We start from the raw sequence: 24,668 nt of genomic DNA, 5'->3' as shown, positions 1-24,668 counted from the left end.
TCTTCTTCTTTCTTCTTTCAGTACCCTGTCCGATTATCGAATGTTGGCGATAATATTGGTAATAATAACTGTGTTTAGGGCAGCTCGAAACACATTACAGGATGTCTCCTGTAATCTGTTTCGAGGATGATTTAATATAATATCTTTATTTATGAGAATTTTCTTTAGTTTTCTTTAGTTTATGTATTTATTTTTATCCTAGTAGTTTATTTATTTATTTATTTTAGTCCAAGAGGCAGCGCTGAAAAATCTCTTTGAATTTACTTAAGCTAGATTTTTCACAGTTGATTACTGTGATTGTGTAGAGAAACATACTGCGGTCGGTCAAGCGAAACTTATAATAGGGGTTACTGAGAGGGTATCAAAGTTGCTTTCCTACGAAGGTAATTAAATCCATTTACTAAGGCTGAAAATCAGTACACACATTCTAAATTAAATATACATAAAAGTTATTATAGTCGGTCAGCTGTATGACGGGACAGAGCCGGTCGGTCGTCCCCAGTGAATGTACAGGGTTATTCACTATATTTTGACACCCTTGTAAACTGCTTTATTTACAGAATTAGATTACAGAATTAAATGTAAAATACAAAAGTTATTCGTTTTTTAAATTATGATTTTTTGACATATATATCGTACTAGTGACGTAATCCATTTGGGCGTGATGACGTAATCGACTATTTTTTTTAAATGGGAATAGGGGTCTAGTGCTAGCTCATTTGAAAGGTTATTTAATTCCCTATGTAGTAATATAAACATTAACATGATTAATTATACAGGGTGTCCAAAAAAAAATTTTTAATTAAATAATTGTTTAATTAATAATTCAAAAAAAAATTTTGGACACCCTATATAAATATAGTACTATAATAATAATAATAATAATGGAGTTTATTCGTAGCAAATAAATTGTACATAACAAAATAATCTCAGTTTCTCACTGAAGTTGTACGTTGTAGGTACAACTTGTGCGTAAGTGTTAAATTTTGATTGTATTAAACACTAATTAATTTTAAAATTTACAAAAAGGAATCAAATAAATAAAGTCTTTTTCGTTCATTGGTCTCCAAATTTGGGCTCCTCTTCTTACTAATTTAGTTACTTTTAGATGTTGTTTATCGGACCTACGAAAATATCTCATAAAATTCAGGAAAGTATGGTAAAACATTTTCTATGGGACACTTCTGGCGGGACTTCGTTTTCTAAGAAAATTATCGTTACTTTTTGAATGCTTGTATCCATTTTTACAATAATTTTTACATTTTTAATACTTCTATGTGACATTTCAAATAAAAAAATATATATATAGAGTATATATAAAAATATATATAAAAATAGTACTGTATAGAGAATTGAATAGCCTTTCAAATGAGCTAGCACACGACCCCCATTCTCATTAAAAAAAATAGTCGATTACGTCATCACGCCCAAATGGATGACGTCACTAGTACGATATGTATATCATAATTAAAATGTAATAAATTAAAATTATAATCATAATTAAAAAATCGAATAACTTTTGTACCTATTTTACATTTCTTTCTAATTCTGTAAATAAAGCAGTTTACAAGGGGGTCAAAATATAGTGAATAACCCTGTACATTCATTGAGGCCGACCGACCGGCTCTGTCTCGTCATACAGTTGACCAAGTATAATAACTTTTATTTATATTCAATTTAGAATGTGTGTACTGATTTTCAGGCTTAATAAATGGATTTAATTACCTTCGTAAGAAAGCAACTTTAATGCCCTCTCAGTAACCCCTGTTCTACGTTTCGCTTGACCGACCGCAGTATGTTTCTCTACACACTCTCACAGTAATCAACTGTGAAAAATCTAGCTTTAGTAAATTCAAAGAGATTTTTTAGCGCTGCCTCTCCGTCTATAGTTATCGTTAACGTTGATGCGCAAATAGGTGATATTGTGGACTCTTTCTAGCTGTATTCCGTTCGCTCTGATGTTCAGTGGTTGTAACTCCGTTTTGCTGATAACCAAAGTTTTGTCTTAGAAATATTAAGTTGTAGCCCATATTTAACACATGTTTCGGTCACCCTCTTTATAAGTCGTTGCAACTCTTTTTCATTGGAAGAAATCAGTACCGTGTCCTCTGCGTATTTGATATTGTTGACATTAATTCCGCTGATTCTAATATCTGCATATATATATAATATCGGTTTACAACGTTCTTCGACGTCTTCCGATTTCCAATCTCCATCTCGTTCTGTCATTCCATAGATCGTCCTCGAGTTCTCTGTCCCTGATTTCTCTATCAACTCCTTCTCTCCAACTTCTTCTAGGTCTTCCTGGTCTGCGCCTTCCTCTTGGTTGCCATTCGAGGATTTGTCTTGGTATTCTATTCTCCGGCATTCTCCTTACGTGTCCGTACCAGCTGAGTTGTTTCGTCCTGATGTCGTCAACAATAGTATGTGTAACCCCCATGATTTCTCGGACTCTCTCGTTTGTTATTCTGTCGCGTCTAGATATTCCCGCTGAACGGCGCCAGAAGTCCATTTCTGTTGCTCTAAGCATTTTCTCTGTTCTGTCTTTTAGGGGCCAAACTTCGCATCCATATGTTGTGATGCTTTTTATTATAGTTTTATATATTCTTTTTTTATTCTCCTTAGAAATATTTTTATCCCACAGTACGCTGTTTAGTAAGGATATGCCTTTCCTCCCCTGTATATTTCGTTCCTTAATAGCTGCATCTAATTTGCCGTCTTGAGTGATCTTTACTCCCAGGTATTTGTAGTCTTCACATAATTTTATTTCTTGATTTTCCTCTACTCGGAGGCTATGTTGGTCTCCTCCGATACTCATGTATTCAGTTTTTTCCATATTCACTTCTAGGTCCCACTCTGTAAACTCTTCTAATAGTTTTCGCATCATGTAACTAAGATCTTCAGAGTCCTGTGCGATGATCACCTGGTCATCCGCAAAGCACAGCGTGTACAAAGTTGAGTCCGTTAGTGGTATGCCCATATTCGTACATTTTTTCTTTCATTTGTTGAGTGCTGCTTCGAGGTATATTTTGAATAGTGTTGGTGAGATACAGCATCCTTGCCTTAGTCCGTTAGTTACTGTGAATCCAGGTGTTATGCGATTTCCCGTTTTAATTCTTGTTGTTTGTTGGTAGTACAACGTTTTTACGGCTTCAACCAATTCTATATTTACATTTGTTTTCTCCAGTGCCTCCCATAATTTAACCAGCGGGACACTATCATACGCTTTTCTAAGGTCTACAAACATCAGATGGACTTCTTGGCCACGAGCAACTTTCTTTTCAATTATCTGAGTAATGGAGAAAACATGATCTATTGTAGATCGACCTGCGCGAAAACCAGCCTGTTCTTCGGCTTCCATATTTTGGTATTCTTCTTCTATTCGATTTTTAATAAGTTTTCCATATATTCTGCTGATACTACTAGTGACTGCAATTCCTCTATAGTTTTCAGGTTTTGATTTATCTCCCTTTTTGTGGATAGTGCTCAGATGTGACTCTTTCCATTCTTTAGATATTTCATGGTTATTCAAGCATTGCTGGAAAAGTTGTCTTAGCCGCTTAATTAAAACTTTAGGTCCATATTTGATGAGTTCCGGAGCTATATTTCCTGGGCCCGGTGATTTGCCATTCTTCAACTGTTTACATATGGTTTCGACTTCTCTCTCATTTACTCTGATTGGTGATCCTATCAACCTGACGCTTTGTATACCGTTGGATTGTATCTGTTTGAAGGGCTCTCTTGTCTCTGTTAGTAAATCTTCAAAGTATCTTTCCCAAGTTTGTGGTGATATGGACTGAATAATGTCTTTCTTTCTGTCGTTTCTTAAATTTTTTAATAGTTTCCAACTTTCTGAACTTTGGCTTCCACCTATGTATGTATTTAGCATGGTACACTTTTTTGTCCAAAGTTCGTTTTTCTTTTGACATATTTTTCTCCTGACCCTCGCTTGCATTCTTTTATAATGTATTCTGTCTTCCACGTTTTTTGTGTTCAGATATTTTTGATACAATTCTCTTTTCTTTGTTATTTCCTGCGAAATATCTTGATCCCACCAATACGGTTTTCGATGTACGGTTTTTTCATATCGCCCTAGTGCTTCTAAGGCAGCGGCGTGTATACATTCTTTGATGTTCTCGTATGACTGATTCACATTTCTGGTATTATCTTCCGTTTCAATTAGTTTTTCTTCCAGTCTACGTTTATATAGGTTTTTAACACTTTCTTGGTGTAAACTATTCAAATTGTATCGTACTTCTTGGAGCTGTTCATTTGAATTATTACCTTGCTGCGTTTCTTTTTCTATTTTTGGTGGAAATGAAATATCTGAACGTAGGAGATAGTGGTCACTGCCGCAAATTGGTCCTCTACATGCTCCCACATCTGTTGTTTTCAGTCGACTTTTTTGTTTAAGAATGACATAGTCTATAATTGATTTTAAGTTGCGTGTTTCCTGAGTCCACGTATATTTATGAATATTTCTATGCTGGAAATATCCATCCATTATTCTAAGTCCATTCTGGTCGCAGATATCTATTAACCTTTCTCCGTTATTGTTTGTGTTATCTTCGCCATATCTGCCAACTACTTTGTCGTTGTTCTTTTTCCGACTCTGCTGTTGAGGTCTCCTAGGATTATTATTTCTCTGGTGTTTCCCACCTTTGTGATTTCTTCACTCAGGTGTTCGAAAAAGTTATCTTTCACATTTACAATAGCATCGTCGTTGATTGCATATACTCCCAGAATCGTCATTCTGTATCCTTTTATACACATATTCATTTTTATCATTCTTTCATTGATGCCTTCCCATGATGTTATGTATTTTCTGAAGCGACGGTGTACCATAATTGAAACTCCTTGTTGAGCTCTACGTTCTTTTGTTACTCCGATGTAGAAATGGTCGTATTTACCTAGGTTTTTGCGATCCTTGACCTTTCCGTTTGGTTTCCGTAATAACGGAGTTTTCTTGAGTTTTCCTTGAGATCCCTTGGACGTTCCATGTCGCAAAAATAATTTTCCTTTTCCGTAGCATTTTTCGTCGTCGTATATCAGTCCTGTTCCGAGGCCGGATTTTGGATTTTTTAACCTTTAAGATTTTTGACGAGTACCGAGGGGTTAGCCCAATGCCTCAACCCCCAACTTGGAGGGCCAGGGTTTGATTTTGGAGTGTTCCTTCTCCTAGACGGTTTGCTTTCACTGCAGCTTAAGAGTATCGCCTGCCCTTTAATTTTATACGAACCCTAAAAATCGGGGGTCGCCACTTCCGCCATACACACCGTACCTACCTATACGTATCTGCATCTTCATCTAAAACGTCTTTGAAAATAAATTCGGAGTATATTTTAAAAAGTAGAGGCGATAAAATACCGCCGTTTTCCCACTCGACGTATATTTCCACGGTTTCCGTCGTGTTTTGACCAATTCGTCTGTTTGCATATTGATGCCAATACAATTTTTTTTTGATAATACGGAGATCTTGGTCATCAATTCCCACCTGTTGCAAGACACCTATCAGTTTGTCATGAGCGACTCAGTCAAAGGCCTTTTCGAACACATATACCGGTTGTTCTATAGAGCAGTGTAGGTATGCAGTATTCTTAAGAAATTTTCAGTTCATGGTTCATCAGACTGATAGTGCGATAATCGCTACACTGTTTAGCGTTTATTTTGTTCGGTATCATTACAAAAGTTGACACTAGCCAGTCCGTTAGTATATGCCCTGTTTCGTACATTTTATTGAAGAGGTTTAGAAGAGAAAAGGTTTACCTTTATTATCGAGTAGTTTAATTTTTTCGCTGGGGATTTCATCTGTACCGGTTGCTTTTGAAACAAAGAACGATGGACTACCCCCAGAGGCGGCTCTAGCCCATGTAGCGTCCGTGTGCAGTCGATGCCCTGGCGCCCTTTGGTTGACGCGCAGTCAAAATGGAATAGTCGAATAGGTACCTATAATACCTAGCACTGTACTAATAGTACATAGAGTATTAGAGGATATTAGGTACGCTTATAATGTAAACAAAACTCCAGATGCAAATGATGCAATATTAAATTATGTCGGGAGCCAATAGGTATTCACGGCGTCAGAACAACCTACTCAAATCTGTTAAAAATATTTAATTAAAAATTAACTTTTTTATCTATGAGGCATAAAGGAAAATTGGTTGAGGAAATTTGACAGGTTTGAGTACACGAGTAAATAGTACTTTTAGGAAGGAATTGGTTAGATGAATAAAAAAGAACAGCTTTGTGATTATTAAAGAAAAATAATAATTTATTAACGAATTATTAAAGTACGCACATATGCACTTACTACAACATATAATTATAAAAAAGATATTTTTCGTGCTTTTGCATTAGCAAATCTTGAAATAATATCACTTAATTCAATTTTTATTTCATGTTCAATACTTAATCGACTTTGCGACAATGTTGACCTTAGATAATTTTTAATTATTTTCAATTTAGAAAATGATCTTTCACTGTGCGCTACTGTCACTGGCAATGTAAGGTAAATTCTAAGAGCAGTGAAAAAATTTGGGAACACTGAATGTAATTTATTTGTATACAAGTAATTTAAAATGAAGCTAGACCTTGAATGCTGCACAAATGAAAAACTAGAATCATTCGAGCTGTGGGTGTACAGAAGAATTCTGAAAATATCGTGGACAGGACACGTCACAAACAGAGAGGTTCTGAGGAAGATGAATAAAGAAATGAAAATCTTAAATTCCATCAAAACAAGAAAATTGGAATATCTCAGGCACATTACACGTGGAGAGAGATACAACTTGCTCCAATTGATTATGCAAGGAAAGATTCAAGGAAAAAGAAGCATAGGGAGACGCAGAATATCGTGGCTGCCAACCTGAGAGAATGGTATGGATGTACATCAAATGAACTTTTCAGAGCAGCCGTCTCTAAGATCCGAATAGCTATGATGGTTGCCGATCTCCGTCGCGGAGATGGCACTTAAAGAAGAAGAATTTAAAGTTTTGGCACTTTTGGTTAAAATATCCAAAGGTGTAGTAGAATCATCGATAAAGTTCTATTTCATTAAAGAGCTCAAACCTATCTACGTCTGAAGAGACAGCATGACACAATTTATTTTCTAAATTAGAACAATATGCTCTTTTTGTGTCTAACTCTAAATCCTTCCATTGTTTTAATTTTTGAAGGAACGAAAAAGTGTCATTATTTTGCTTTAAAAGTTCGAAGCGTTCGTCAAACTTAGTAATTGCGGCATCTAATATTTAATAGTAAAAGTTTACTTTAAAATGTATTTTCGCGTCAGTTACTGATTCATCTTCCACCTCATAATTAAAAAATTTTTATATTTGATGCTGAAACAAAGTAAAGGACTCGCTGTTGGCGCTTGGCGCCCGTATGCACCGCACACCCTACACAATAGGTAAAGCCGCCTCTGACTACCCCAGCTAATTGAAATACCATTCGAAAATCAACCAACCATGAAATACCATTCAACCAACCAAGATAGTCATCGTTCACCCTAGCTTAGCTCAGTCTCTCAAGGTGTGTGTTCGCCTTGTCCTAATCTTAAATATGAACTATGAAAATTAAGAATGCAAGCAAACAAAACAATATTTTAACCAATCATGTTTATTTTTCAATAAAGATATAATAATAATGTGACTTATATTCAAATTCTTGCCAAAAACTAACAATTATTGGATTATACTTATGCATGGCTTGTGGTATCTGGTTAGATGGTAACTTCTTGATGTCGAATGGTATAGCTGTTGACTTCTCTTGACCTGGTCTCGATGGTAGGCCTCAGGTAAGTGCAGCTCTAGTTTACTGGTGGTGTTGGTCGCTGCAGTCTAGTTGCGATGCATCCTGTCGTCTTTACCTTATGAGTAGCATCACCCGTGATGTAGACGGCTTGAGGCTCCTGAAGGGAGAAGAGTTGATTTATTCCCAAAAACTAGAAGAGTAAAACACATATCAAACATCAAGAAGTAAAAAACCAAAGTGTACCTTTGCCAAATAATCTTAAAAGGTACAATTGACAAGGGTAAATTAAATGGAATTAAGATGAGAGGAATAGTTAAATAATTTGATTACTAAAAGCATATTAATAGATGAAAGAAATAGGTATCTAAAACTGACCATGTGCTCGTAGACATGGAAGGTTAGGTATAGGAAAAAATGATTATAAAAAATTAATTCAGGCTTAGAATAAAAACTCAACCCAAGAGAGAGAGAGAGAGATCGTCTGGAAATAAAATAGCTGGTATCAGCCTTGTAATTGGCTTTTATAGCGAAAATAATTTTCCACCACTCTGTGTTGTTGAGAGACGAAATGTCACTGTCATATCAGCGAAACACACACAGAACGTGAAATTTGAAATAACGACTAAGTAGGTATGAAGTGATGAACACAGAACATAAGGAAAAAGTTTTTCTGTAGTTGGCTGTATACCATGTAATACAAAAAATTAGTAAATCCTTTATAAAAGGTATATATTTAAAATCCCTAAAAAGGGCTACATCACAATCACATAACTAGTTTTCGACTGGTTTACCAGTCATCATCAGTGCTTACGTGAAGTTTACATGCTAACCACGATGATGTTTACCACGTTTACATGATGTTTCTTTAACGGACCACTTATACAGGGCTTTGACCCACATATTTTTGTTAAACTATATCTTGGTGGTTAGCATGTAAACTTCACGTAAGCACTGATGATGACTGCTAAACCAGTCGAAAACTAGTTATGTGAATGTGATGTAGCCCTTTTTAGGGATTTTAAATATATACCTTTTATAAAGGATTTACAATTTTTTTTTATTTTTTTTTTATTATGAAGTATGTTCAGTATGACTTAGATGAAAAGAGAGTTACCTATAGAACGGGCACCAAACAGGTTTTTAACGGAAAAACAAGTTAAAACGAATACAGAAGATAATTATTAATGAAATATTAAGGAAAATAAAGTAAAATAATTATTTGAAAATAAAATAGTAAAGATGCGACGTTTGTTTGTAACGTTACACTTTCTTATTCTTTGATAGTTTTATAGCGCTTTCAATTCCAAGGTTATGTTTGAACCAGTTGATATATTTTCCACTTGAATTTCTGTTCTTTCGCCATCAAACAGTTCCTCAATATATTGCAAATTTAGTTTATGAATAACTAAAAACATTATGTTATAAAATATCGTGATATTTACCATATATATTTTTTTCTTTAGCCGTTGGTGCTACTGCAGTATACCCCATAGATTTGGTTAAAACACGTATGCAAAATCAGAGAGCAGGCTCCTTTATTGGAGAGTTGATGTACCGAAACAGTTTTGATTGCTTCAAAAAGGTTATTAGACACGAAGGTGTATTTGGATTGTACAGGGGACTGGTACCTCAACTACTAGGAGTCGCCCCAGAAAAAGCTATTAAATTGACGGTAAGTTATCTACTTCATTTGATAAATTTTACTTTTAGTCTGGGCAGATTTTATCGAGAATAGGCCATTTTTGGGAAAAGTTATTTACCAGCAATTTTATTGCTGGAATCGAATCTTATGATTCTATATATTTATAATATTGGTATGCAAAGTCCGCAGATAGTGTGCTACTTTTTTTATAAACAAAATGGCGCCCCCAAATTGTGTTTTTTCAATTATTACTCTATAACTCCAAGGATTTCAACTTTACACCAAAAACACCCAAATAAAATTCACCGTAATTAAATTCTGCATAGACACGTTTTTCTCGATTTACTTCGTCGAACATTTTTTTCGGAAAATGCGGGTTTTCCAACATAATCTTTAATTTTCAACTAAAATTTTAGGTAAGTAATTATTTATCAATAATAATTTATTAATAACTTGGTAACATAAAAGACCTTTTGGTATAAATCATATTTTCAGAAGCCGATGGCAATTGAATGAACAGTTTAGCAACAGTTAAATTGTTAATTAACCATTTATGGTCGCTATAATAACCACAATAATTATAATACATAAGAATAACTATGATTTTTGTATAAAAAGGCAGAAACCTATCTAATGTACTTTACAGAATTAAATGTTGTTCTGAAGCTATTTCCTTGTGGCATTTTTATAATTAATTATTTTCTATGGGAAATAAGCCACAATTTTACTAAAAAATGAATTTATTAACGTTTCGAAGCCCAAATCGGGTTATTATTAAAGTCGTCCCAGGAACGCAACTCATAAATATTGGCGATATCATTTTAAAGTCTTCTACTTTAAAATGTATAATATACGTCTGAATTGCCAATATAAATGAGTCAGATTAAATAAATTATTAGAAGAATTTTTTTACTTAGCAACAACATCTTTGTTTATTTTAATAGTATTTTGTATTTTGACAACGAAACCCGATTTGGGCTTCGATACGTTAATAAATTAATTTTTTAGTAAAATTGTGGCTTATTTCCCATAGAAAATAATTAATTACAGAATTAAAATTACACTATTTACGCGGCCTCAGGAATATTTTAAAATTATAAACAATTTTTTGCTTATAAACAAATAGAATATCTATTATGAGATTAAATTTAATTATGAAAAGAGTATTTAAAAGAACGCGGCAGGACGCTTCTTTTAAAAGAAGAAATTGTTTGATTGAGATGAGTCTTTCCTGAAATACAACCGGTCAAAGTTGACCGGCATGTACGGCGAAGATGTAAACAATAGGATGGTAATTTTTAAACCATCACCTTTTTATTTCGGTCCTCTTTCTTCACACAAATTTTCATGTCTTTAAAATGCTCATAACATATATTATAATAATAAAAACTATCGGTATTCCTAGTGAAAAATAACAAAAATACCAAAATTTCAATAAAAAATTAGATTGGAGAAGATGGAATCTCAAAGTTCAAAATCGGAATACGTTAAAAATAATGCATTTTCTCGGCTTCCCATGGAGCAATTTTCTTCATTTTATTTTTGTTCCCAAGTAACTCGAGTAGAGCCACCTAGCTAGCGCATTATTAAATGTCAAACTTGCTTTTTTTTTTTTGTTATAATAAATTAATTTATTTATAAGAAAATTAAACTACATGTTTTTTCCAGTTGTAGACTTTTTTTGTAAATTTGTAAATTTGTGGACAACGCTTGAACCGCCTAAGGTGCGCTGATGACATCGTATTGATATAATATAATAATATCGTATGGCATTTTTGCCGGGGAGATCCTTTCGGATAGTTCCAGCGCCAATTACATCTTTAACCCTGTTTCAAGTAACTAGTGTCGATGTACACTAGCCCAGGGGGACCGACGGCTTAACGTACTCTCCGAGGCACGGTGAGACGGCTCGTGTCATTATTGGAAATGAAAATGGTTTGTCTTTGGCAGGGATCGAACCCACGTCTACTGGCGTATGAGGCCAGAGTTTATGCCGTTACCCACGGCCGCTCACGTATTGATAACCGATAAATATTAAGAATTGTGTGAAATGATGAAAGAACTGGACATAGAAGCCTGAAAAATAGGCTTTAAATATGAATTACAGCAAGACCAAAATCATAACAAATACAGATGAGGAAATCACAATGAGGACCGGAAAAGACGAAATAGAACAAGTGCACGATTATATATATACAGGGTGTCCCGAAAAGATTGGTCATAAATTATACCACACATTCTGGGGTCAAAAATAGATTGATTGAACCTCACTTACCTATATACAATAGTGCACACAAAAAAGTTACAGCCCTTTGAAGTTACAAAATGAAAATCGATTTTTTTCAATATATCGAAAACTATTAGAGATTTTTTATTGAAAATGGGCATGTATCATTCATATGGCAGGAACATCTTAAAACAAAATTATAGTGAAGTTTGTCCACCTCATAAAAATTTGATGGGGGTTTTGTTCCTTTAAACCACCCCAAACTTTTGTGTACGTTCCAATTAATTCATTATCGTGGTACCATTAGTTAAACACAACGTTTTAAAAACTTTTTTGCCTCTTTGTATTTTTTCGATAAGCCAGTTTTTATCGAGATGCGGCTTCTTTTTTAATATATTTACATAAAAAATTTATGGGGGTTTTGTTCCTTTAAACCCCCCAAATGTTTGTGTACGTTCCAATTAAACTATTATTGTGGTACCATTAGTTTAACACAGTGTTTTTAAAACTTTTTTGCCTCTTAGTCTTTTTTGACAAGTCATCTTTTATCGAGATATGGCTTCTTTTTCAAAATATACATAAGAATGTAGATTATAAATAAATTTTCAGATTATTAGCAGGTCTCTACATTCGTACTTACCATATACAAATATGTGGTGGATTCGACAAATATTCAAAATATGTCGATAAACACTGGCTTATCGAAAAAGTACTAAGAGGCAAAAAATTTTTAAAAACATTGTGTTTAACTAATGGTGCCACAAAAATAATTTAATTGGAACGTACACAAAAGTTTGGGGGGGTTTATAGGAACAAAACCCCCATAAAATTTTTATGGGGTGAACAAATTTTACTTTAATTTTTTTTTTAATATGATGCTGCCATAAGAAAGTCTATTTTCAATAAAAAATCTCTAATAGTTTTCGATATATTGAAAAAAATCGATTTTTATTTTGTAACTTCAAAGGGCTGTAACTTTTTTTGTGAGCACATTTGTACTAAGGTAAGTTAGGTTCAATCAATCTATTTGTGACCCCAGAATGTATGATATAATTTATGACCAATCTTTTCGGGATATACCCTGTATATCTGGGTCAAATTATAAAACTTAACAAGGAAAACCAAACAGCAGAGATGAAAAGACGAGTTAGACTGGCGTGGGGGACATTTGGCAAACTAAGCTACATCCTTAAAAACAAAAGATCCACAACATCTTACGACCAAGGTATACAATCAATGCGTACTCCCTGTTCTCACTTACGGTTCCCAAACGTGGACTTTTACAAAAGCAAACATGGACAAGATGATAAAAACGCAAAGAGCAATGGAAAGGCAAATGTTGCACATAAGACTAATGGATAAAAAGAGAAACGAGTGGATAAGAGAGAAAATCAAAGTTAGGGATGTTAGACAAGAAGTTGCAAAATTGAAATGGAGATTTGCCGGACACACTATAAGACAAAAAGAAGATCGATGTAACAAAATTCTCATAAATTGGAGACCGTGGGAATATAAACGAAGCAGAGGAAGGCCACAAATGAGATGGGCAGATGATGACAAGAAGCACGTGGGCTCTAGGTGGATAACTGTAGCGACAGACAGAGAAGAATGGAAAAGGATTGGAGAGGCCTATGTCCAAAGATGGACCGAAGAAGGCTAATTAGATAGACTTTTTTAGACAAACTTGCCATAGGTGTAACTTTTAACGTTTAAAATACAAATATTTTCATTTGAAAGCTGTATAATTATTTAAACAATCTTTGTTTAAACAAATTAAAAATTTTGTTATCAACTATTCTAAATGGGAAATAAGCCACAATTTAACTAAAAAAATGATTTTTATTAACGTTTCGAACTCCACATCGGATGTCGTTGGCAAAATACAAAATATTAATAAATTAAGCAACAACATTTTTGTTTAATTTATTAATATTTTGTATTTTACAACGACATCTGATGTGGACGCCGAAACGTTAATAGAATCATTTTTTTTTAGTCAGTTTGTGGCTTATTTCCCATTTAGAATAGTTGATTACAAAAATTCCATAAGGAAATAGCTTCAGATCAACAAACATTTTATTACAATAAATAAATTAAATTATTATATCAAAACAAAAGCAACTTTGACATTTAATAATGCGCTAGCTAGGTGGTTCTACTCGAGTTACTTGGTAACAAAAATAAAATGAAGAAAATTGCTCTATGGGAAGCCGAGAAAATGCATTTTTTTAACGTATACCGATTTTGAACTTTGAGATTCTATTTTCTTCAACCTAATTCTTTATTGGAATTTTGGTATTTTTCACTCGTAATACCGACAGTTTTTATTATTATAATATGTTATGAGTCTTTTAAAGATATGAAAATTTGTGAGGAGAAAGAGTACTGAAATAAAAAGGTGTTGTTTTGAAAATTACCATCCTATTGTTTATATTTTCGCCGTACATGCCGGTCAACTTTGACCGGTTGTATCTCAGGAACCACTCATCGCAATTAAACGTTTTTTCTTTTAAAAGAAGAGTCCTGTCGCGTTCTTTCCAATGCCGTTTTAATAATTTAATTGAATTTAATAGTTGCCGAGATATTCTATTTGTTTATAAGCAAAAAAATAGTTTAAAAGATGAAAGATGATAGATGGATGATGAAGTAGTTTATTTTATTAAATAGTTTAAAATATTCCTGAGGCCGCTTAAATAGTCCAATTTCAAAAGTACATTAGATAGGTATAGTGTCTTTTTATACAAAAATCGTAGTTATTCTTACGTATCATAATTATTATGGTTATTATAGCGATCGTAAATGGTTAATTAACAATTTAATTGTTGCTAAACTGTTCATTCAATTTCCATCGGCTTCTGAAAATATATTCTATACCAAAAGGACTTTTATGTCACCAAGTTATTTAATTATTGATAAATAATTACTTACCTAAAATTTTAGTTGAAAATTAAAGATTTTGTTGGAAAAACTCGCATTTTCCGAGGAAAATTTGCGTCGAAGTAAATCGGGAAGAACCTGTCTCTATGCAGAATTTAATTACAGTAAATTTTTATTTGGATGTTTTTGGTGTAAAGTTATGGATTTCTTTGGAGTTATAGAGCAATAATTGAAAAAACACGATTTGGGGCGCCATTTTGTCTATAAAAAAGGAAGCACACTATCTGCGGAATTTGCATACCTGTGTTATTAATATACAGAGTGGGTTTTATGTATAGAAACACTCAATTATCTCGAAAACTGCTTGAACGATTTTTATAGATTTTGGTAGGTAGGGGTTTTCCAATACGGTCGATATTATAGTTCTAATTACATTGTTATCAGATCTTCCGTTTTTCTGGAAATCTAATGAACTTTCTTATTTCAAATGAAATACCCTATATATTTTTTGCGTTTTGAAGTCCTTAAGAAATACTGATTATTTTTCATATTACATTCCCTATACCTAAATGCCATAATTTCGGAGATATTGCTACATTGATTAAAAAAAAAATTAAACAAATTATAAAAATAAATTTTTTCGGCACAGGTAGACATTATCTTAGGTTCTTTGGGCCATTGGGAACAAAAAAGGTCTTTTGTGATTTTTCTGTAAAGTTAATCGTTTTCGAGTAATAAACAATTTAAAACTGAAAAAAAAATCGAATAATGACGATTTTTAAGGTTCAAAAACACAAGTAAAAAATATAATTTTTGAAATTACAGAGTACCTAAATTCAAGTACAAGTTTTCTTCTAATAGCTTGCCATAAGATTTCTTGGCTCATTTTATTCTAAAATATTGCTTTTTAATTTCTAATGAAGTGCATATTATGAGAGGACGGGCGATCGGGCTGCATTAACAACTAAAAATCAATGTTTTAAAATGAAACAATCTCAAATTACTTATCGGTATCTGATAAAATAAGGCTTGAGCTAGAATTTGGGTACTTTGCTGTTTCAAAAGTAATATTGTTAATTTGTGTTCTTGAACCTTGAAAATCGTCATTATTCGTTTTTTTTTTCAGTTTTAAATTGTTAACTCGGAAACGATTAATTCGAGAGAAAAATTACAAAAGATCTTTTTTTGTTTCCAATGATCCAAACAACCTAAAATAGTGTTTAGCTGGGGCAAAAAAATTGATTGTTATAATTTGTTAAATTTTTTTTTAAATTAATGTAGCAATAACTCAGAAATTACGGCATTTAGGTATAGGGAATATAACATGAAATGTAATCAGTATTTCTTAAAGACTTCAAAACACAAAAAATATACAGGGTATTCCATTTAAAATAAGAAAGTTCATTAGATTTACAGAAAAACGGAAAATATGATAACAATGTAATTAGCACTATAATATGGGCCGCATTAGAAAGCCCCTATCTACCAAAATCCATAAAAATCGTGCAAGCCGTTTTCGAGATAATTGAGTGTTTGCATACATAAAACTCACTCTGTATAGAATCATAAGATTCGATTCCAGCAATAAAATTGCTGGTAAATAACTTTTCCTTGTATTTTGCTAATTAGCCCAGACTATGCAACACTATAAAGCCGTTACATACAGTCGGAAAAATGAAAGAATACCCATGAACGATCACATCAATCACTTATTTTGTATTTGCTGTCTTTTTCTACTAATAACAAACGTTTGTTATAGAAAAAGATAGCAAATACAAAATAAGTTATTGATGTGATCGTTCATGGGTATTCTTTCATTTTTCCGACTGTATGATTTTTATCATTTGCATTTTAGTATTTTCGAATTATACGTTATAGTGGACCGAGTGTGTTATGTGATGTGTACCGATGAAAAATGTGTGAGCTAGTATTGCTCTACTTTACAGGCATTGCATTTCTCAAATACTTTTCCAAACAGTGTTTCCTTAATTTGATTTTTTAACGCGTTGCTCTTTCACTGTCAGTCTTTTATCACAGCTCTTTTATCACATTTTAATTCTCCTTGGACCTTGACTCTATATTGAATATTTTTTTTTCGGGCCCCCCTTAACGAACTCCCCTGTATTAAGAGCCAATATATGGTAGTAGTACATTTACAGGGTACAAGGTTTCTCACTATGATGCGCTCGAGTAACTGCAAAAATCCCCGCTTGGGCTCCCCTACCATAACAGGTAGTATCAGTAAGAACAAGATTGAAGAGGAAACAAAAAAGTTTTAGAGAAAGTACCCAGATACAATTATTTGGGATGTGAACTAAATAAACAATGGGGCCGTAGCCTCGAAATAAAACGACGCATATAGATTGCCAGAAGCGCTTTCAATAATAGTCCTTGGGCCCACATTTAAAATTATTATTTATGGCCACACCGTCGAAACTTGTTGTACTTGTTATTTGGGTGGAGTCGAACAAATTTGGAGCTTGGCGCATTATGGTAGTCGGGCGTTTGTCTGTCAAGCTGTCACGAAGTTGTCAATTTTATGCAAGAAAAAAATTTATAACCACATTGGTCATTTTATTTTAATCAATGGTTTTTATCATATAAACAGCGGAAACAATTTTTTCGGACAAAAATATTGGACCATATGACGCGTCGGGCACGCTAAATATGTAATAATATGGAATTCCATAAATGGAATTAAGATTGATACTACTAGTTAAAATTTGATTACTAAACGAGCATATATGTACATTAAAAAGACATATTTAAAACTAACATATCAGAACACATGCTTTGACATTGGAGGTTAGAAAAAAAATATTATAAAAACTGTTATAATAAACTAGGTATGCATGGAATATAATGATTGTAATAATTAGAATTTTTAGTATTCTTACCCCAAGAGAAAGGTCTTCTATTGAATAAAAATGATTTATTTCCAAGCTCCCTTGGCTTTTAGGAGTTTACCACCACCATTTTGAGAAATGAGAGGCGAAGTGTCACTATCATTACAGTAGGACGTAGGAGGTGTCCGGCATGTTCCTTATTAAAACACAGATATCTACAGAGTATGTGTGTGTGTGTGTGTTTAAATTTATGACCTTGGTTTGAACCAATTGGCCAGCTCAAATTTTTTTTTTTATTTTCATAGACACAATTTCCTAATTTTAACTGATATACATTATATTTTAATAATCACAAACATATATTACATACATTACATTAAAAATACATACTAATAAAACACTATTACTAAATACTTACACTAAACCACTAATTGATATTAACTTTTTTTTTTCTTTCGCGCTAAGACCTAAACCCGATTCATCCTCGCGGAGGTTTAGGCCTTCTTTGTGATTTTTTTGTTTTTTTTTTGTTTTTTTTTTATTTCGTTTTTTTTTGTTTTTTAATATTTATTTATTTTTTTTTTATTATTTTTTTTTCTTTTTTTTTTTTTTTTTTTTTTTTTTATATATATCTTTTTTTTTTATTTTTTTTATATATATATTTTTTTTTAAATATCAAACAATTGTTATAAACAATTTTATACAAATTTATATTTCGTGTACATAAAATGGAATTTAAATTGGTGGGGAGAGTAACTCCTACTGTTTGTAGATTCTTATATAACTGTTGATTCAGCATCTGGAAGTTTGCGCAATCGAAAATCACATGCTCTAAAGTACCCAACTCCCCGCATGTGCAGTTTTGAGAAGTGGCCAACCCTAGTTTATTTTTGTGAACTGGATATAAACCATGTTTGTTCCTTGCTCTATTTAAGGTTTTAATGAAGTGCCGATTTGTAATGTCGTTAAACCACGGTTTTCTATAAATTTTTGGTTGGATATCATGAAATCGTACACCTTTAAGAGAGATATCATATTCCAGTTGCCATTGCTCCATTTGTTTTTTCTTAAACCATTGTCGTAGATCAGTGACTGGCATTAATGGTTCTTCTATCGTTTCCCCTGTTGTAGTAGCATCCTTGGCAAGTCTATCCACTATTTCATTTCCGTTAATTCCATAATGAGCCTTAATCCAAACCAAAGAAATTTGTTTACCTGTATTCGTAAGTAACTGGATTGTTTCTAAAATTTTTATAATTACTACTGATGAAGTGCTTGATAATTTAGTTTGTACTATTGTGTCTACCGAACTTTTGCTATCTGTTAATATAACAAACTTATTCTTGTGATGGATATTAATATACCTCAAAGCTTGAAGAATTGCGATGAGCTCAGCAGTATAACTAGACATTTGATTTGAAAGTTTAAATTTTTTGGATAGATTTTCATTTGAATGGTAAAAGGCGCATCCAGTTGACTCAGCGAATTTGGATCCATCTGTATAAATACAATCGGACTCCGGCCATCTTTTCAGAATTGTATTCTCAACAAATGTATTTATGTTAAATTGATTAACATGTGGTTCAATATTAAGATAATAATAAGGAATTTGTAGTTCTAATAGGTTATAATCACAATTATAAAAGGGAAGGATGTCATTTCTGTAAACCTCGCTATTAAATTGGATTAATAGCTGATAACTGTTTATTACTTTGGGATGAATTTTACGTCGCCAGAAGGGACTATCTATTTTTGAATTGAGGTTTTGTATTTTCTCAGATCTTTTCTGTGCTAGGAGTTTTGACATAAAAACATCACACAAAAATTGCCGTCTAAGATGCAAAGGAGGCTCTGCTGCTTCAATTTCTAAAATATGTGTTGGTGTGCTTTGTATACATCCAAGACAAAGTCGTAAACACCTATTTTTTATTTTTTCCAATATCTCCAATTGAGTCAAATTTGCATTTCCATATAAAATACAACCATAGTCAATCACTGAACGTATTAGTGTTCTATAGAAGATTAGTGATATATTTGGATCGGCTCCCCACTTTGTGTGGCTAAAAGCTCTTAGTACATTTATTGCGTTTTCACATTTTTTTGACAAATGATGAATATGTTCTTTCCAAGAGAGCTTTTGATTTAAAATTATGCCAAGGTATTTAACAGATGTTTTATATGGGAATGTGAAAGGTCCTATATTAATTTGGTTTGGTGGTTGATAACGTCTTCTCGTAAATGAACACATGACTGATTTATCTTGAGAGATGCTGAATCCATTTCTTTGTGACCATTCGGCAATTCTTTCTGTGGCGTTTTCTAATGCATTGATTGAAGCTTCGATCGACTTCTTTTCCGTATAAATGCAAAAGTCGTCTGCGTACTGAAGTATTCTAGTTTCTTCGGTAATAGAACTAGTAACATCAGCAGTGTACAGAATAAACAATAATGGACTTAAAATACTTCCTTGAGGCAATCCAATTGATGTTGATTTGGGCGTACCTATCACTCCATTTATATTTAAATACACTTTTCTATCACGGTATAACTTCATTAAGTTCGCAATAACCCCTTCTGGAATTCCTATGGCGTATAATTTATCTGTCAATATGTCTAGATTAACTACATCATATGCTCCCTTAATGTCTAAAAATAGGCAGGATATTGAGTTGTTACGAGTAAATGCTAATTGTACATCAGTAACAAATGATGTTGTAACTTCTTGAGTTGAACGTCCTCTTCTGAATGCATATTGGACTGCTGATAATAATTGATTTTTCTCCAGCCAGTGTTCTAACCTGTTTTTAATAAGTCGTTCGTACGTTTTCATTATACAAGACCCCAATGCAATAGGTCTGTAGGAGTCTGCAGAATCTCTAGGTTTATTAGGTTTAAGAATAGGTACTATTAAATATTTTTTCCAATCGTCTGGTATGTTCGACTTGTTTGTATATATACCGTTATAAATGCCTAATAAGCGCTGCTTAGTTATAAATGGAATCTCAGCAATCATTGGGTAGTGGATGTTGTCTATTCCGGGAGACGTATTATTTCTTTTCTTACAAGCTTGTTGTAATTCGTTCATTGTGAAAGGTTTATTTAGCATGTGATCATTTGTATAATTATTTTTGAACTCTCTTGGTTTTTCGTTAACCCAATTCGGACAGATTTTACTATGAAAATATTCTGTCCATTCTCCCCACTCTATTCGATGTCTATTTGCTTGTTTCCTGTTTTTGAATCTGTTTAATTTAGCCCAAACATCTTTCATTGGAGTATTTTTGTTCAAACTTTCACAATACGATTTCCAACTAGCTCTTTTTGCTTCATTTGTAATTCTTTTAACGATCGCATCTTGATTTTGATACTTATTAAGATTATCCAAATTTGGATTCTCTTTATATTTACTAAATAACTGCTTGCGTTTCGTTACTGCATCTTGGCAGTCATTATTCCACCATGGTTTGCATTTTTCCCAAGTATTTCGTTTATTTGTACTCTTTTTTGGTATAGCTACGGTAGCTGCTTCGTTCATATCTTCTAATAATTTGTCATAACTATCGTCAATAACATTCAATGATTTTTCATATAACAAAGTGCTAAATTTTCTCCAGTCTGCCTTGTTAATTTTCCATATTTTATGACTTTTTGTTGGTGGTGGCGTTCCTCTAAGTTGACATTTCATGAGTATTGGCAAATGGTTAGAGCCATGGGGATCTTGAAGTACCTCCCACTGGAATAATTGACTGATATTTTGAGAGCATATAGTAATATCAATAGCACTTTTTCTTTGGCCTGGTCTAGTAACAAGGGTTGGTTCCCCTGTATTTAAAAATACTAGATTTAATGAGTTTATTGCTTCTAACAGGTTTCTTCCTTCAAAATCTTCTAGATCTGATCCAAAAGCCGAATGATGCGAATTAAAATCCCCACCAATTATACATGGTTTTGGTATGCTATTAAAAAAATGAAGAAATTGTGTCAGTGTAACTCTACTCAAAGGTTTTATGTAAACTGAAACAAGATAAACTTCCTTAAATTGACCAATCCGAACACACACACACCTAGCCATAATCTTTTCCATTTGAGGTAAATCTATCTCAGAAAAACTAATTTCATCCTTAATTAAAATTGCTACACCAGCTTTTCCATCTTCTCTATCTAAACGTGAACAATTATAACCTACGAAATTATAATAAATATTTGGTTTAAACCAAGTCTCCGAAAGAAGACCTATATTGATTTTATATTCATGAAGTAAATACTCCAAATTACATTTATTTGAAACTGCCGATCGGCAGTTCCATTGTGTAATAGAAAAGGTTTTGTTCATGTCTGCGAGCTTAATCCCTGTTTATTGAGTCTGTCCTTAATAATATTAACCACTTCAAACTGTTGAACATTTAAAATATTATCCCTATTTAAAGACTTTAATATATCCATAACTAATTCAAATACTAATGTTATCGTTTCTGTTTCTGACATTTCATTCGTTTTAATAATATTCTCTCGGTAAGATTCTTGACTCAAAATACCCCCTTGTAACCTAGCGATTTCAATTGGTTTAGTTATTTTGATTGCTTCATTAATACAAGGATCAGGTGTTTGAGGCCTGGCCCTTTTCGTTGGATTTCTATAGATAGTGTATTTATGGGAATCTATGGGGCTAGACTGCGAAAAACCTGAAGAATATGGAAGAGCAGCTTGACTGGGAAGGAATGGAAAAGCTTTTTGAGACGCTAATTCTATGGGAAATTGAGGATTTAATGTTTTATTTTCACTAGTAGTTGCATTTGCATATGTTCTATTGGGGATTAATTTAATTGCGTCATTGTATGTTAAATTTTTTTGAGACATAATATCTTTAATAGTTTTTTGCCTCAGATATTCAGGACACAGCTGAAAATTTGTAGTTAAATGATCTCCGTTGCACTGAAGACATTTATTGTTTGGGTTTTCCGTGCATTTGGAGGATAAATGTTCACCGTGACATTTGAAACATCTAGACTTACCACGACACTGTCCACCCACGTGCCCGTAACGATGGCAATTGAAACACAAAATTACTTTCTGTACAAATAGTTCGACCGGAATTAATACCTTATTAATAACTACATACTTAGGTAAACTTTGTGCCCTAAAAGTCACAATAATACTTTTAGTTGGAACATATACCGTAGTATTATTCTCAACAATTTTCCTTTTTAATCTTTTGACTTCTACTACTGTAAATTTACAGTGGTAGTCATAGGCTTTAATTTTATTTTTTAACTCCTCATCTGAAATGTCATCTATCAATATCCCTTAAAATACCCTGACGATGAATCATAAATTTAGGTACATAAGCCTCAAGTTTATTTTCAGTAAACCATTTTGATTTATTTTGATCTACTAAAAAATTGGCCCATTTTGACTCTCCAAAAACTACTTTTACTCGATGTTTTCCTGCCAAATCAATTCTTTTTATTTTATTATCCAGTTCCGGCCAATTTTTTAATATTATATCACCAACCCTAATCGCATTTAAACGTAAATCACTTTTATTTTCAATTATTACTTCAAAAGGACCTGTGTCAGTTTGTAAATATTTATAAGTAGTTCTAATGTCATTTGTATTTATTTGGGACGAGTTTGACGAAATATGAAGTTGATTTTTACTTACGTTTGAGCTGCTATTGACATTTTTATTAATATTATCGATACCTGAAACCGCTGTTATTTCCATATTATTATTCTGTTCTTCTCTAAACTTGTAAAATTCGTCCTCTCCGGGATCGGGAGGGTCACCGTCACCGTGTCCGCTCATCAAGATTTAATCGCTTCGAACGCTAAAACTGACTTATATTTATATAAAACTTAAACTATAACTAAATTAACGAAACTAAAAAAGAAAATTTAACGGATTTAACTAATAAAAACTGCTAATAAATTTAAATTTTCGAGAGGAACTTTGAAATGCGTCTTTACACTTTGACAGTAGTTTGACGTTTATCAGTCATGAGAGAATACTTGTAGATAATTGATCTACAGAGTAAGAATATATGAAATAAGTTCCGTATGATGATTTTGATTTTAGATGAAAATAGAGATAGGAAATAGAGGATAATAAAAGAGGGCGTCAAACAAGTTTTTAACGAGAAAGCAAGTTAAAACGAATAGAAGATATTTATTAATGAAATATTAAAGAAAATAAAGTAAAATAATTATTTAAAACTAAAATATCAAAGATGTGACGTTTGTAACGTTACACAATTACATTTTTTGTTTAATAATATAATTACTTGTAACCTACTACTTTTGTCGGAAAAAAGATTGTGAAGATAAGGGATGCACGAACCCAGCATAATTTAAAAGTATAGTTTAGGTACTAATAAAAATTAAATTTTTGTCCGACTGTCGATTTGCCCCAATATTTTTGTTGAACACTTAGATTTTTTGATTTAGAATATAATTACTTATAACCTCCTATTTTTGTCGGAAAAATGGTTGTAAATAAAAAAATTCCAGGAAATTGACATCTTCGGCGCATCCGACTGCGCATAAGCCCCGTGAAAATTGTCCGACAAGGTTACCACACTTTTGTAAAAGGTTTTATGGTAGATTCTGTTAAAATTAGCCATGTGGTAATAAATTTATTATTTTCATAAATTTTACACATTTAGCGTGTCCGACGCGTCATATGACCCAATATTTTTGTCCGACAAAATTGTTTTCGCTGTTTACATGATAAAATCCATTGATTAAAATAAAATGACCAATGTGGTTATAAATTTTTTTCTTGCATAAAATTGACAACTTCGTGACAGCTTGACAGACAAACGCCCCACTACCATAATGCTCCAAGCTCCAAATTTGTCCGACTCCACCCAAATATCAAGTACAAAAAGTTTCGAGGGTGTGGTCATAAATAATAATTTTATATGTGGGCCCAAGGACTATAAGATGAAAACAGTATTATGCTTATTGAAAACTGGGAATAGAAATTAGAAGTAGAGTATTGAGATGCTATGTAGCCTCTGTCCTTTTATATTGAGTTGAAGCCTGGAAAATTACGGACGCAACTGAAAAAAGACTTGTCAGCTTTGAGATGTGGTGTTATCGAAGAATGTGGAAAATACCATGGACACAACACCTAACAAACACGGAAGTACATATTAAGTAAGATGAAAAAAGAAAAAGAAATACTCAACACAATGAAGGAAAGAAAAATGAACTACTTTGGTCACATACTAATAAATGAAAACTATGAGTTGATGCTATTAGTTGCAGGGTGATTGATTAGTGGGGTAAACCTCAATAGAACCGCTATAGTAACAGATAGCAA

At 32.8% G+C, this 24,668-nt stretch overlaps 1 protein-coding gene across 4 annotated transcripts in view; it reads left to right on the top strand.

Annotated features, from left to right (window-relative positions):
• The window catches only part of LOC126883281 (calcium-binding mitochondrial carrier protein Aralar1), a 143,817-nt gene that overhangs the window by 88,170 nt on the left and 30,979 nt on the right, over positions 1-24,668 (top strand). For all 4 annotated transcript variants that reach the window (XM_050648623.1, XM_050648620.1, XM_050648621.1 and 1 more), the window contains one exon: positions 9,216-9,424. In XM_050648623.1, the coding sequence (XP_050504580.1) occupies positions 9,216-9,424 (209 nt within the window). The remainder of the gene's footprint in view (positions 1-9,215; positions 9,425-24,668) is intronic.

This window comes from Diabrotica virgifera, chromosome 4 (genome assembly GCF_917563875.1).
Source record: "Diabrotica virgifera virgifera chromosome 4, PGI_DIABVI_V3a".
Classification (NCBI taxonomy): domain Eukaryota; kingdom Metazoa; phylum Arthropoda; class Insecta; order Coleoptera; family Chrysomelidae; genus Diabrotica; species Diabrotica virgifera.
The sequence above is the reverse complement of the archived record's forward strand: the minus strand, read 5'-3'. Positions and strand labels throughout refer to the sequence as shown.